The sequence below is a fragment of the Leiobunum rupestre genome, chromosome 4 (assembly GCF_980474605.1).
Source record: "Leiobunum rupestre chromosome 4, qqLeiRupe1.1.hap1, whole genome shotgun sequence".
Taxonomy (NCBI): domain Eukaryota; kingdom Metazoa; phylum Arthropoda; class Arachnida; order Opiliones; family Sclerosomatidae; genus Leiobunum; species Leiobunum rupestre.
Window position 1 is genome coordinate 20,497,191 of NC_143387.1, and position 14,895 is coordinate 20,512,085.

A 14,895-nucleotide genomic window follows, 5' to 3' on the forward strand; every position below is an offset into this window, starting at 1 on the left:
TTGGCAGGATACAGTGTACTTATAATCGGATTTTTACCTAAAGGTTGGCAGGATACAGTGTACTTATAATCGGATTTTTACCTAAAGGTTGGCAGGATACAGTGTACTTAGAATCGAATTTTTACCTAAAGGTTGGCAGGATACAGTGTACTTAGAATCGAATTTTTACCTAAGGTTGGCTGGATACAGTGTACTTGGAATCGGATTTTACAGCCCCTCAAGTACTCTAATACGTACACAATCTCGATACTTATGGGTTAAGTATCTATAAAAATAGAATTTTAGGAAAATATGTAACCTGCACCTAAAAGTATAATAGGTGTGTATCAATTTTCAAAGCTGTATGACAATTCCGAACTATTTATTACTAAAATTATTTCGAGACATTTTGCGCTCATTTATTCAGTTTATCGTAGGCCGTAATATCTCTTTTTGAATAGTGTGACCTAGATCGTCCATCAATCCTATATTTTTTCCTGTTCTTCTTTAGCAACCTTGGTAAAAATACAAACTATATGTATATACGCATTCTTCTCTTCCTTTTATATAACCGAAGATTAGAGAGTACCACTACATAATTGCATAGAACATATCCTTGAGAAAACTTTTCCCATTTCTTGAAGGCGGAATTATTTCAGAAGTAGTTTGTTAAATACATTTCAGGTAAGCGAACGTGTTTTTTAGTCATTCTTTAGGTATCTTAAGCTTTGTAAATATTTGTTTCAGGGGAAACAAATAAGTATTCATTTTCCGTAAACATATTATATTTATAAGTTTTACATAATTAGTGGAAGAGTTTGTTATTTAGCAATTATTCTGAAAATAATGGGTACTTTATTACGCAAAATAGGGTGCAGTTATATTGTAATCTAATCAAATTACAGTTTGACTTAGAACAAATTGCGTTATAGTGTATAACTTCGGGTGCAACTACCTCATTACCATTGCTCTATTGGTCGTAGCGTAAGTAACGTAAAAAGCCTAAGTATGACATAGGAAGTTCTCCCGATGATTTTTTCTTGATGATAATCTGTTTCGCCAATGAGTCCATATAAACCAATACTGTCCGAGAGCTGTTACTAGTCTCATCCAATTCTGATTGAAATCTGAAACGCTTAGATTAGTGAAGGTAAAATACCGTTAAATTATTGAATCGGGACGTAAAATTAATTAATTCGTTTGTGAAGGTAATTATTCTCCAATTTGAAACCTATTGTAAACGATTTTTCACCCGTATTTATCACAATCACGTGAATCTGAGAATAATTCGGCCAATGGAGAGAGTATGGTTTCAAATCATACAAACAAATGAGTAGTGTCAGGCCCACAGACGTCTTCAGAAAATATTCCACTGAGAAAAAGTAAAAAAGTTCATGAATTCTTAGCGATATCAGAGGAGGTAGACTATTGCATTTTAAATGTTTTCTTGATATATAGAGAAATGAGCTTTGTCAAATTTTTAAATGTTATACTTTTATCGAATGGTTGCTTTTCAAATTGAAGTTGGCACTAAAGAGCTCTGAATAGAAAAGATTAAATTTATCTGGAATAGATAATAATATAACTACGCTGATAGACACATCACTACGAAGAACTTCTAACAGTGGCGGCGCTAGGGGGTAGGCCAGGTAGGCCACTGCCTACCTTAAAATTTTGAGGGGCCCCCAAATCACCCTACAAGGGACCCCAAATTAATCTAGAAAGGGTCTCAAAATTGTGACAAGGGATAAAATTATTTATAAATAACAATGAAACAAATGTCGATAATGTATTTAGAATTTTTTTAGGTATCTCCTAGTAAATAAAACCAGTTCTGTTATATTTGGACTCGTTTTACTGTTGTTAGAACTTTTTTGTTCGTCATGTACATCACTACTTTATTTTATTGCAGAATTTCGTTGAGAAAAGGGGGTCCCGGGTCGGGGGCCCATTTATTTGGTTTGCCTACCGTCGCGAAAATTCCTGGCGCCGTCACTGACTTCTAAGACAGCTTCTATCTACGACAGACTTCAATTTTACAACATTTAAATTAACGTATCGATACAGCACCACTTCGGGTGAAATCCTGTACAACACCAATGTAAATAAACACCACTCTAATTAAAATATCAGTACAAGATTAATTTAATTAAAATTTTGATAAACCATTTTTAGTAAAATGTTTTAAAACACTGTTCTAATTAAATTGCCAGTACAACGTCATTTAAATTAATATGTTTATAGAACACGAATTCTAATAAAAATTAAATATTTCAGATCTTTGTTTTCCATCTATTAAGTAGCTGTAAATATGCCTTTGAAAGACGGCGTTTTGGTTCCGGATTACAAACTAGTGGATGGATTTAATCTGTTGGCCGCTTTCTCGGATCAGGCCTTGAGGGATACCATTAACCACAAGCCAAAACCGGGCGACATACTGCTGGCAACATTTCCAAAGTGTGGGACCACGTGGACGCAACAAATTTTATTGCTACTATTCAACGACTGCCAACCATTGGCCAACCCCAGAGATTTCCTGATGAAGTGTCCCTATTTGGAGATGACGGGCGTGGACGCCTTGGATATCCAATCGGAACCGAGGCTCGCGAAGATTCACCTCCCTTATCACTTGGCACCCAAGTCACCCGAGGCTAAATACGTCTTCGTGGTTCGAAACCCGAAAGACTGTTGCGTGTCTTTCTTCCATCATTCTCGCACGAACTTGTACGACTTTGCGGAAGGATCCTTCGACGTCTACTTCGATTTGTTCATCAACGGCGGAAACGACTACGGGGATTTCTTCGACCACACTCTCTCCTGGTACGAACGGAGAAACGACCCCAACGTCCTGTTCCTCTACTACGAAAACATGAAGAAAGACATCAAGACGGCCATCACCCAAATAGGCACCTTCCTGGGTCCGAAATATCAAGCTCTGGTGGAAGATCCGGACAAGATGGCCGACTTGGTTCACTATTCCAGTTTCCAATACATGAAGGAGAATATCAACGACGATTCTTCGGGAGGCATGGATCAATTTGTCAAACCGGGCGTAGACATCGATAGTTTGCCCTTACCCAGCGGAATGAAGTTCATGATCAAGTATTTAAAGGATAGAAAAACGTCTTTTGGCGATTTCCAACTGGTGCGAAAGGGCATTGTCGGCGACTGGAAAGGCCATTTTACCGAAGAGCAAAACAATAAAATGAATGAAAAAATCGAACGGAAGTTAAAAGGCACCGAAATGTACACTTTCTGGAAGAGTATTGGTTGTATATAGTACATAAATAAAATTATAATTATTAATCACGTCATTTCGTTATCTGGTGAAACAAAGTTTGTTAATGGTGGATTAACCAGGCTTAAGGGGAAGCATTTTGAACTAGTAGTACCAAAGTAAATCAGCAGACGGAGCTTCCCGTTGCACCTTTCGCGGGTGTTCCAATCTTACTACGCCATCTACAAATCAGTTAAACTTAAATTTAAAAAATGTTGAATTACAGAATTCGTGAATTTTATTTATAAAATATATTAAATTAATAATAAAATAATACTTTTATTTAATTATTATTATATTACCAACTTTTAGTAGTATTTAATATAATGAGATAGATTGATTGTAAAAGCCGTTTACCTCCTATAGACACTCTATGGAATGAGAACCGACCGAGGGTCACCTGGTAAGCTCTGAATGGGCGAGATAAGAATATTATATACGAAGAGCTGCAATTTTCTGTGTTTCTTCAAGTTCATGCTTTTCAAACTGGTCTCGTTCCAAAGGAACAGTGGAATATTCAGGTGAACATTTTTCCCCTTTAGCATATCATCTATTAAAAACCCTTTATCGGCCAGTGTATAAGTTTGACACAAGCGTTACAAATCCATTTGGACTGATTCCAATTAGGGCTTTGTAAGTATTACGTGATTTGTAATTGGAATATGTAACCGATTGTAAAACTAACGAACTTGGTACGTCACACTTGATCTCATTTGCGTCCAATATGACGCCTGCTGTAGGGTATGTGGTATTAATTCTTCGGGCATATGGTTATCAACTTGTTTCTGCGTTGGCCAGATACTTATTTGGCTTAGTTTAACCACTTCTTACATATGTTGCTAACTGTAGCTCTTGAGATACCAAACCTATTGGCCAAATCATGGACAAAAAGACCAAGCCTCAATCTCATTAGCACCATGAAGAACTGATCAATTGTGCTAATTTTTTAACTGCGGAGCCCTGGAGATGCATTGGTATTGTTAGCACTTGATGATGCTTTCCAATATATAATATTATTTCCATCAATCCCTGGATCATGAAACTCGTACAATTGTATTACTCTCTTATAGTTTGGCACACAGTTAGAAAAAAGGGTTTCCATGGGTTTTATTAGGGTTTGCTTTGGGTTTAAAAAGGTTTAGGAAAAAATTATAAACCCTTAAGGTTTGTTTTGGCAAATTGCATGGTTTGAAAAGGGTTTAAATGTTTAAAGGAAACCCCTATAGGTCAATGGGAAACCCTTAGGATTCCAATTTAAGAACCTATAGAAAAAAATAATAATTTATCACTTTTTAAAACCCTTTTCAAACCCTGCATGTTTTAAACTATCTCACGCCATCTACGCCAAAATTTGATATCAAGCCGTATAATAATTTCATAAAACGTAAAGGAAGGCGGACTTTCCCCAAAATGGTTTCTCTAAACATCGCTGCAACCATACATCTTTCGGTGGTTCTGTGGTAAAACGCCCGCCTGTCGTGTTAGAGGGCTTGGGTTCGAAACGCACCCGTTGCAATCGCCAAAATTTGTTATAAAGTCGTAAATTAAATTAATTAATTTTAATTTAACCTATAAATACAAACCATAGGAAGTGTTTAAAGGGTTTGAAAAGAGTTTAAATATAAACCGTGTTGTGTCGATTGTCTGTATTTACGGGGTTTTGTTGCAAACCCTAGGAAGTATTTAAAGGGTTTCTAATGGTTCAATTTATAATCATAAAAGTGCTCATTTTTAAGCCTTGTGGGTTTGAAAATTTCCGTTAAAGGGTTTTGGACGGTTTGAATTTGTGGAATTTTTTTTAAGAACCTTGGGGGTTTATAATCAAACCCTTTTTTCTAGCTGTGCAGTCCAGTGTAGAACGCTACAGATTCATCATCCGTTTTTATATTTCCTATACTGGGGGTCAACCTTTTGATTTAACTTTCAAGTTTCTTCCTTATTTCTAATTCTTCGTCCAAACGCTTCTCTGCTTGTTGCAATTTTGACGCTTTTAATGTGATATGCTAACTTTAGCTCACTCACTTTTCTTTTCAAATTAGAAATCTCATTTTTAGGTAAAATGTTTTCAATCCTCACTTCACTTTCATGATTTGTGGTGTCATTTTCAAGTTCTGTTACTTTACCATTAGCAACATCCACAGTTAAAGTTTCTGTGGGTTAATATCTTCTACGTCTTTCGCTACACTGGGATCTACAGGTTTATCTTCTTGTGGGATTGGAAGTCGGTTGAGAATATCATCTTCGCTATTTGATATAACATTTGCAAATTTCCACTGAAATTAGGACGGAATCACATTTTTCTTTAAATAACGTTTACCATTGGGAGTCAGTTCTCCAAAGTCGGTTTCTTTAAAATGTTTTGAGCACACGCAAAGTAAAATATTAAACAAAATATTTGCCTAGATGAAAGTCTCAACTGTAACCTCGAAAATTTAATGTAATGTGTTTTTAGACGTTTTAATTTTTGCCGTTCAATTTTACGACTACTAAAATAAATCAATTTCAGTAAGCTATGGAAATTTTATCTTAATAGTACATAAGTGAAGCCATCGCCAGTGAGCGTGTACGAGAAACTTGTAGGAGGGGGAAGCTTTAAAAAACAAAGTTTCTTCTGTATGTAGTCCTACAAATTTCCTCTATACGTTTAGTTGTTTTTCTAAACTAAAACAGATAAATGTCTAGTGTTACATGCTGAAAGGAGTTCTACAGAGTTCTCACAAAAACCAGGAGGTGCAGGCTGTACACCACAAAACTAAGCCTACACTCTTAGAAGTTTCGGCTACAAATTTTTAAACACTAGCGTAACTTGTTTAAGCGTACCAAAACCTTTTGACAAAACTATATCGTTACACTTCTTTCAAAGTAAGGTTTGACGAGTTTCCAATTCAGTGGTGTAGCAGTGGTACAGCAGACCACGCGACTGCGGGGTGGGGGTTCTTGAAGATTAATTCATTTCAATTCGAACGCTTGCTAGGGGACAAACAACTGTCGTAACACCACTGTCCCTTTCCGAAACTTCATACATCGCAACCGCTATGATAATAAATATTTTTAACCGAAATCATTCGGTGTCATACTAAGTATTATTAAATTACTTTGCTTTTATGTTAGGTTTACGATACTCTCCTTAAGTAACCTTGAAAATATTTCATCTCATTATAGATAGTATTTATTTTTAAACTAAGACCAAATTTTATTTTTCTCCGAACAGAGTGTGATCAGAAGTTGATCAAAACCCCTTCGGTGGAAAGTATGAAAAATCCTAAAGTGCTAAGCCCGTCAAGTTAACATGACGAATAGCAGAGTTTCGTCATAAACTATTACCGGAGCTCGGCTTAGCAACGCAATACTTGTAAAGGCAGTACCCTTTTTTCGGGGATTGGCGAGATCTACTGCAGCGCGTTGTGGTCGCAGCGTAAGTGATATTCTGACAAATTGGCAAGGGTTCCAATCCCGGCACTCTTCAGATCGACAGAAGAGTACGCTACGAATAGACCGTCACCAAAGATTCAGTGTTTAAAAAACTGTACTCGGTCGCTGTACCAATATAGTTCCACGGCGGAACTTAATAGTTACTCGATTTCGCTAGGCTTTCATACTCATTCATATTATAGACTTCTGTTGTGATATTTAAACAACTACCTTATCTTTAATTATAGGAAGAAAAAGGTCTGGCCGGCACCCGGTTGCCAAAATCGTTTGTTCAGTTCGTCTTGTAGATGACTTCTACGCCACGGTATAGATCACTATTGAAATAAGCAGTAAGTGCTACTACATGTATATCTACTAAAATTCCGGCCTACTTGCGGTAGGGGATTATTTCCCCTAAATTCTTCAATCGATAATATTATTTTTCAGGGTGTTTTAATTTGATGAGCCCAAACATTTGGCTCAAAAACTTTATTACCTAGAAATGTAAAATTTTCAGGATGTACACTATCGGGGAAGATCGTTGTTATTTGTAAATTTCAGCAAAATGTTTGAATTTTTATTAACAAAGAATAGGTACGATTGGTTTTTGTTTATTTTTTAAGATGTATTATTTGTCAAGGATTACAGTAAATCAAAATATTTTGGCTATTTTTAAAAATAGGTTTTGTTTTTTTTGGTTTTGTTTATGATTTTTGGTTTATTATTTGTCAAGGATTACAATAATGCAAAAAGTTTTAACCGCAATTTATTATTTAGAAAGATATGATAAATATAAAATTGTTACTTGCCAGAAATTTTGGGTAAAGTGTAGAATAGCTGCCCCCACCCGATATTTTTATATATATATATATTTTTTTGGATAGAGGGCAAGATGTGGATTATTTTAATGTTAAATAATTTTTTGCCGGAAATAAATATTTACAAAGATATGAGTTTTTAAACATTTGCCTTTTGCCGTGAATTTTCCCTAGGACGATTCTTTAAATTCCTAGATTTTAATGCGTTTTGGATAACGTGGGGCTGATGACGAAAAAGAAAAATGTGGACATGCAAAACATTACTAACTTACTTTAGGTATTTTCGCCGTATTTCAACGCATTTTAGGGGTTTTGGCGGGGAAATAGGTTAGGTTATTTATATTATTAGGTTAGTTGGATTAATATCGGGTTGACGATACTTGATGCGTCAGGCTTGGTGCTGTCCTCTAGGTTGCGTTATAGATGGCCCATAGCTTTTTTTAGTATGGGGTTGGGGAGGCGCCGCGCGCCCCCAGCGCTCGAGCCAATACTTAGAATACATTCGACGTTGTATAAGTCAACATCACACAGAAGACGTATAATATGACATAGTATGGTTAAAAAAGCCTAAAATGCGTTGAAATACGGGAAAAATTCCCAACCCTTAAAAGTTAGTACTGTTTTGCATTTCAGCCTTTTTCTTTTTCGTGATCAGTCCTACGTTATCCAACAAGTATTAATCTAGGAATTTAAAGAATCGTCCACGTCATCAGTCCTACCTCATCCAACACGAGTGCCTTCAGCCGCCAAGGTATAGTCTTTGGGCAATTTTTAATTAACTTTTTAAATAATGCTTTGCGGGGAATAATTTTCACACCATTCGAATCTCCATAAAAAGTACTTTAAGGGGGGTCGAGAAAGGGGAACAAAGGGGGTGGCGGGGCTATTGTTCCAATTTACGCAAACGGGCTCTTTTCAAACTGGAAAAACCAAACATTCCCGTTAAAAAAAAATGGGGCACGATATCGGCTTTCCCCATCTAAAAATGCGTCACTGGATGACAGTCAACAAGTCGTACCGAGTATAAAATCTTTTCCAAGTGTGACGTCGTCGGATTTCATTTCGTTTCACCTGTCTATTTGGTAAGGAATTAAGTTACACCGGGCTTAATATCGGCTAACCGACTGGGATTCCTTAACGCCAGCGTACGTTCACCGTGCACTGAATGCTAAGAAATAGAATCTACTTCTATTGTGAGGATCGAGCAGAAAACAGAATTTTCGTTCTTCTTCGTTCCTTCTAACTTTTGGTGATGGAATCCTGGGTTTTATTTTTAATTATCCTTAAGCATACTTCCGTATAAATTATTTTATTAGTAACTAATGAACACAAAAATTTTCATTTTAAAGTTTTACTATAATAGTTTAGTGAAACCTTACTTCCCCCCCCCCCCCCCCCCGTTGAACTTATACAACGGCCAAACATAAAACGTTCAAAAGATCTAAGTATAAAAATATTTACTCGAACCCGTTAGCGAATGGACAAATTAAATAAGTCTTTCTTAGAACCATGTTACTACCCATAAGGTCACTATTAGTTAATTTTTTAATAAATATTAATTATTGTTTTTTTTAATTAAAACTTAAAAGGAAATGTCTGGTCCTGGGAGTGAAATTGTGACTATTCTTGTGATACTCATAAAATAAAGTTAACTATTTTGAATGCGTGTAAAATTAATGTTTTTATGCTTATAAAATGACATTAGAATATTTTATATGAGACTAGTTTAATAATTCATAAGCTAGAGGGTTACTGGTCATAAGGACCAGTTAAAAAAACATTATTTCCAAGGCTGGCCTAAACATAGTCCATCCGCTGTCCACCATCTAGTTCAGCGGTTCCCAAATTTATTTTGCTATGGAACCCTAAATTATCCACATAATTCTGGTGGAACCCCAACTAATTTTTTTACTTATCTTAAAAGACTCTTGACACAAACAAAGATGGCCACGCTGCGAATTCTCGGAACCCCTGTGATCCTTCCACGGAACCCTAGGGTTCAGCGGAACACCTTTTGGGAACCGCTGATCTAGTTTATTTAACGACATAGTCCAAAAACGGGCCTGGGCTACCGATGACTTTATACGTGTATAGTTCCTACTGGTGAATGACAATTGTAGAAGTTGGTTTAAGTAATAAAGACTATGCAAATTGAAACATCATAAAGGTTTATTTCAGTTAAAAAAATATTTCGAGACAGGTTTTACAGGCCTCTGTTTTTGGGGCTGAAGTTAGAGAGTGAGTGAGAGCCACCTACCTCTTAAGCCTAGAACACCACCTAGTGGCCATATATATATAATTATGTTAATCATTGAATTTTACTAAACCTCTTTTTTACTCCTTTTAAAGTTCTGGCCACATTTGGTCTCTGGTTTTCATTCCTCCAACATCCACTGGTTTCCCCTTTCCATAAACATTTGTAGAGGTTAACGGTAATAGTAAATTTAGGGAGCTGTTGGCTCGCGTGGCATGAAGGGTTTTCCACCACCCTCTTACGCAATTTAACCCGGTAATAAAAGTCCCTAGATGACTAATTGGGCCTAGTATGGTGCCGAGGGTTATTTTCCCACAAATTATTATTACTAATAGCTAATAATTATTTCCAGTCTCCACAGAAAGTATTGTAGACCGGTGGCCGGAGTCCCCCATGTATTAAAAAGAACTCTTGTTAATCCATGAAGCACCAATATGTGGGATAAATAAATAAATGTGTAATATAAACTGTTGCTTGCAGAAGCAGTTACGTCATTTGGGGTGGGGCGAGAGGGGGTATCAGCCCCCCCCCCCCGTGAAATTATACGGGCTAAGAAAGTTAACGAATAAATTTGCATGTAACTACCTTATAAAGCCCTGTTTAATTCCATGTATTTATGTTTTCGCCTGAATGTTATTTTTGCATTAATGGAATAAACATATCGATTAAAAATCCAAAAAATATTAAATTAGATGCGTATTGCCCTTTAAAAAAAACCTGTCCCCCCCTCCTGGACATTCAAGTTCTGCCCCCTCCTGAAAAATCTGGTAATGACGTCCCTGTGAAGGAGACGTTAAAGTATCTCGGCGTATGAAAACAGCGAACGACTTCTTATCAAGTTGTCTCCCCAATGGTTAAAGGGGTTTCCCAGAGTTCTTCGGTTACCCTTTTCCATAAACACTAGCTTGTTGAGTTTAACAGTAATTGTGAGTCTAGGGAGCTGTCGGCTCGCTTGGCTTGCCACCAGGGTTGTTCAAAATGCTCTTTTTTGCATAATGCAAAATACTTTCTCCGTAACTCAAAATGCAAAATGTAAAATGCAATACTCCTTTTTGGCCAGAAAATGGGGCGGAAAAGGGACGTGAGCATGCGCCAAACATATTCTTGTTTCTTTTAGACGCCATATTTGAAATCGCGCCAGCTATTTTGTATGGGAAAAATTCAGGGGTAACTTCGAAACACAAGTTATTAAATTAAATATGGTTTGATGCAGTATCTTTGGTTGTAAAAGTATTTATGGAGCTCAATTAATTATATTTAATCGCTTTCCAAAGAAGATAACTCGCCTTTAGGCAAGAAAAAAACACAGAAAAAATTGGAGCCCAACGCCGAGTTTGAGGGTTTGTAGGAGACATTTTCGGAGCCCCAGGACTGGATTCCAACGCTAAATTTACCATCTAGTATAATAATACTCCAATCAAAACGTGAATTAGTGGGGAAGAAAGTCAGCTAGATAAGAATAAATAAATATGAAATTGGATAGTTACGAAATATTAAATGAAATTGGTTCCTTAACTTAAGCCTTTTTAAGTTTTTAGTAACTTAAATTTCTAGAGATAATTCGATTATGCCTTCTTTCTAGGAAGAGTATAAAGTTTTAATGAACGAATTGGTTCAGCAGCAAAGATTTGGTATATCACTAAATTTTCATAATAATTACATGTCACTTGTAGAGATATAACCATAGAAGATAATATGGAAAACTATTCTAAAGAAGTTGAAAACTCGTCCCACCGTACACCACCACAAGATAGTATTAAAAAGACAACCATATCACCAATAGATAATTTGCATGAAAATTTTATCCAGAAATGAATGGAAATGTGCCTACGGAAGTTAACCTATTACCCGAGGCTTTTCGATTAAAGTTTTGTTATAAAGGAACCCAGACAGACTACAGATGATTCAACCTGAATTTGAGAACCGAACTTTATGAGAGCATTAGAGCACTGAAAGAGGAAACATCACCCATGCTTTTTCCTATAGATAAAAAATTGCCCTAAAAATGGCGGCCATAGCCCAAAGCTACAGAGCGATATTACTCTATTGTGGATCAATTTATCACTGTCATGATGAGACTGAAAGTCCAATTCGAGTCTTAAATTTATTCCGAGTCTACAATTGGCAGTTGAGCCCAATCTGAGCCTTATATTAGTCAGATTCATTCCAAAAATTAAATCAGTAATTAAAATTTAAAATTAGTACCAATGTAGTTAAACATTTTTAAATATTACGAAGTAATTAACTAATTTTCTTTAAAAATGTTTTTTAAATTTCTAGATTTGTTGGTTTCTAACTTACAACAGGAGTTGTTTAATATTAACACTCAGGTCAACAATATACCATAGAAAAATAGAATATATTTTACATTTCCATTTCACAAAATCAATGTTAGAAATCTCACAATTCTAATCTGAGTCAAATATTAATGTATAAAAAAACCTAAAAGAGCTTAGAAAGGAACTTTGTTTTAATTAGCTGTATAATTTTATACCACATTGAAATTATTTTTAAATTTCCTATAAAAATAAAGATACAGGAGTTTAGAATTTTCAATCTCTTCAAACTTAAATCCTTAGTAATCCTAATGAAGTGGTTAGAGTAAACCATATCAGTTATTTTTCCACTCCGGTGTACCTTTCCATGTAAAAGAGTAGCGAACCTGCATGACTCTGATGTTATAATATACAAAAAATATATTAACCATTAGAAAAATTTTAGAACTTGCTAATAAGTTACAGAAAATATAAGACACAATTATACCCAATAACCAAATCGCGAGCCCCACCACAAATAGTTCTAAAAAAATTGACAAGTCCGAGGCGTACCAGCCTGGGTTCAGGAGTACATTTTGAACCGTGCGCCAAAAACACTCCTATCTTTAGAATATCAAAGCTAATTATAATTTGTTTTGTCTAGAACCGGTCACCATTTACCCACAGTACGCCTCTGGGTCAAGTACCATAACCACAAGGTAACTGACGGATCTCATAGATGGGTAACATCTTGATTTGATGTAAAGAAACTGCCCATTAATTTATTTATTTAGATTGAAAAATTAGTCACGAATTAAAGCAGGAATAAATTAATCGATATCACTATCAACTCACCACACAAAAATTGTAGAGCTTCCTCAAATTTTAACAAAATACTAAATAGTTTAATGTGCTACTGCTTTCCAACTTCTGTAGAAATAGAAGGCCGAGCAACATCCACGTTTTCGTCAAGGCCTAGATTTTCATCATGATCTAAGTCCGGCAAACCGTACCTGTTACCACTTACATGTAATATTTTCTCGTGTTCGCTCTTTTTTTCTTAAATTCAGTAATATAATCACTTTTTTTCATTTAAATTTAATTCCTAAATTTGTTATAAAACTTTCAACGTTTTATTATAAGTTTCACTGAACATTCGTTATCCATGGTTAACATACGGAGAGATGGCGTCGTCTGCTTCTAAGAAACATTGGGCCGTAAGCGCATGCGCGTTATTAAAACCAAAAAGGTGTATATACTTTCTCCATAACTCAAAATGCAAAATACAAAACTCATTTTGAAAAGTGCTTTTTCTAAATGCATAATGTAAAATGGTTTTTGCAGCTCAAAATAAAAATACGAAATGCATTTTGAAAATGGTTTTTAAAACGCAAAATGTTTTTACAGATGTACAGTTAATTTGTAATTAATTTTTATTATTAATTAGTAATTAATAATAAAAATTTAAAAACCATCCTCGTAGCCAGTGTGGGAAATAATGTGGTGGCACTGTACAAATGTTCGTCTGCTTCTGAGTAAGTGAGTATCGCCATCTATTAGCGTGCTCGGATCTGCTCCGAACAAGTTTCGGGTGTTCCATTTCGCGCTCTCGGGTGCTCCGAAATCGATCGGCTGATTTCGTTAGATCAACGCGAAAATTCCAATTACTAGCAGACGAAAAACATTTGCGGTTTTTATCTAGTCGATTCGAGCGAGATCTATGACGTCAGAGACAGATTTGGAGTGAATCTTGGGCAATCAAAGGGAAAACCCTATAAGATTACTTGGGAGTAAATAGCGGTCGAAGTTTCTCTACAAGAGCCACGATGATGGTACCAGAGTAAAAACATTTTGAAAATGTTTTTCCACATATCAAACCCACGAAATGCAAAATAGTTTCCTAGAAACTCAAAATGCAAAATAGTTTCATAGAAACTCAAAATGCAAATTAGTATCCTAGAAACTCAAAATGTAAAATGCAAAATACTTTTTCAAAATCAAAATGCATTTTGAACAACCAAGATTTCCACCACCAGGGCCGGCTCAAGAAATTTTATACACCCGGGCAAGGGGGATTTTTGGCGCCCCTTTTATTTTGAGACTAAATTAAACTACCCCCCCCCCCCCCGGTAAAAAACATAACCATGTCCATGTTATAAATTTACCGTTTTCATAACAATAAATAATCCCTTTAATCACTTTCTCAATACTTTGTGTAAATAAGCAAAATACTAGTCTCAAATCCATGGGTTTAAAAAGAAACTTAGATCATGAAAATATTCTTAACCCCAAACGTACTTCAATACCTAGGGTCCCTCCTACAGGCTACCACTCCTAAAAGCATATGTAACATAATTACTCATAAGTATGCCACTAGCATTATTTCTTCACTAACGGTTTGTTTCACAGATATTGCGTCATACATACCCTTCGTAATATTTGATATCATATTTTATGTCATATTTGACGTCATCGAATCTCAAATGCCGATAATACCGTCGCCCAAATAGCTTTACGTCTGATAAACCGACGGCCATTATTTTAGTAAACAAACCGGTTTGAACAACCAAGGCTTGGGAGCTAAAATATAGTGTCAAGTTCTGCTAATGTAATTATTTTGCCAATTAATTAAGTTCTCGGAGACTCACGTTCTAAAATAAATTTGCATTGTCAAATAAAAGAAGCAGGTTTATTGGAAAAAATAGTTGAAATTCAGGTTGAGCTTTTCCGGGGCATCTACAAGATTGGAGTCTTTGCAGATTCTTTTGAGCCTAGGCCTAACTCTTCTAGGCTTGGTATGGGATTTAATAACGCTGGTGGAATATCCCACTTCGACTACTTATTTCATTTTCGGAAAGTGATCTCTGAACCGAACCGTATTGGTAATTTTCCTTTTATTTT

General features: G+C 35.8%; 1 protein-coding gene and 1 long non-coding RNA gene across 3 annotated transcripts; both read left to right on the top strand.

Moving 5' to 3' along the window:
* Positions 1-578: 578 nt before the first annotated feature.
* On the top strand, positions 579-3,288 carry LOC149946594 (sulfotransferase 1B1-like). 2 transcript variants are annotated; one of them, XM_090171697.1, is made up of 3 exons: positions 590-663; positions 1,892-2,080; positions 2,257-3,288. In XM_090171697.1, the coding sequence occupies exon 3, from the start codon at positions 2,291-2,293 to the stop codon at positions 3,257-3,259; it is 969 nt and encodes a 322-aa protein (XP_090027823.1). In that variant the 5' UTR covers positions 590-663; positions 1,892-2,080; positions 2,257-2,290; the 3' UTR covers positions 3,260-3,288. The 2 variants fall into 2 exon arrangements, with proteins under 2 accessions (XP_090027824.1, XP_090027823.1); XM_090171698.1 differs by lacking the exon at positions 1,892-2,080 and having other exon boundaries at positions 579-663.
* Positions 3,289-3,538: 250 nt separating this feature from the next.
* LOC149946595 (uncharacterized) lies at positions 3,539-7,047 on the top strand. The gene is made up of 3 exons (XR_016480306.1): positions 3,539-3,777; positions 6,468-6,671; positions 6,916-7,047. It is a non-coding gene; the product is annotated as an uncharacterized LOC149946595 (long non-coding RNA).
* The last annotated feature ends 7,848 nt before the right edge of the window (positions 7,048-14,895 follow it).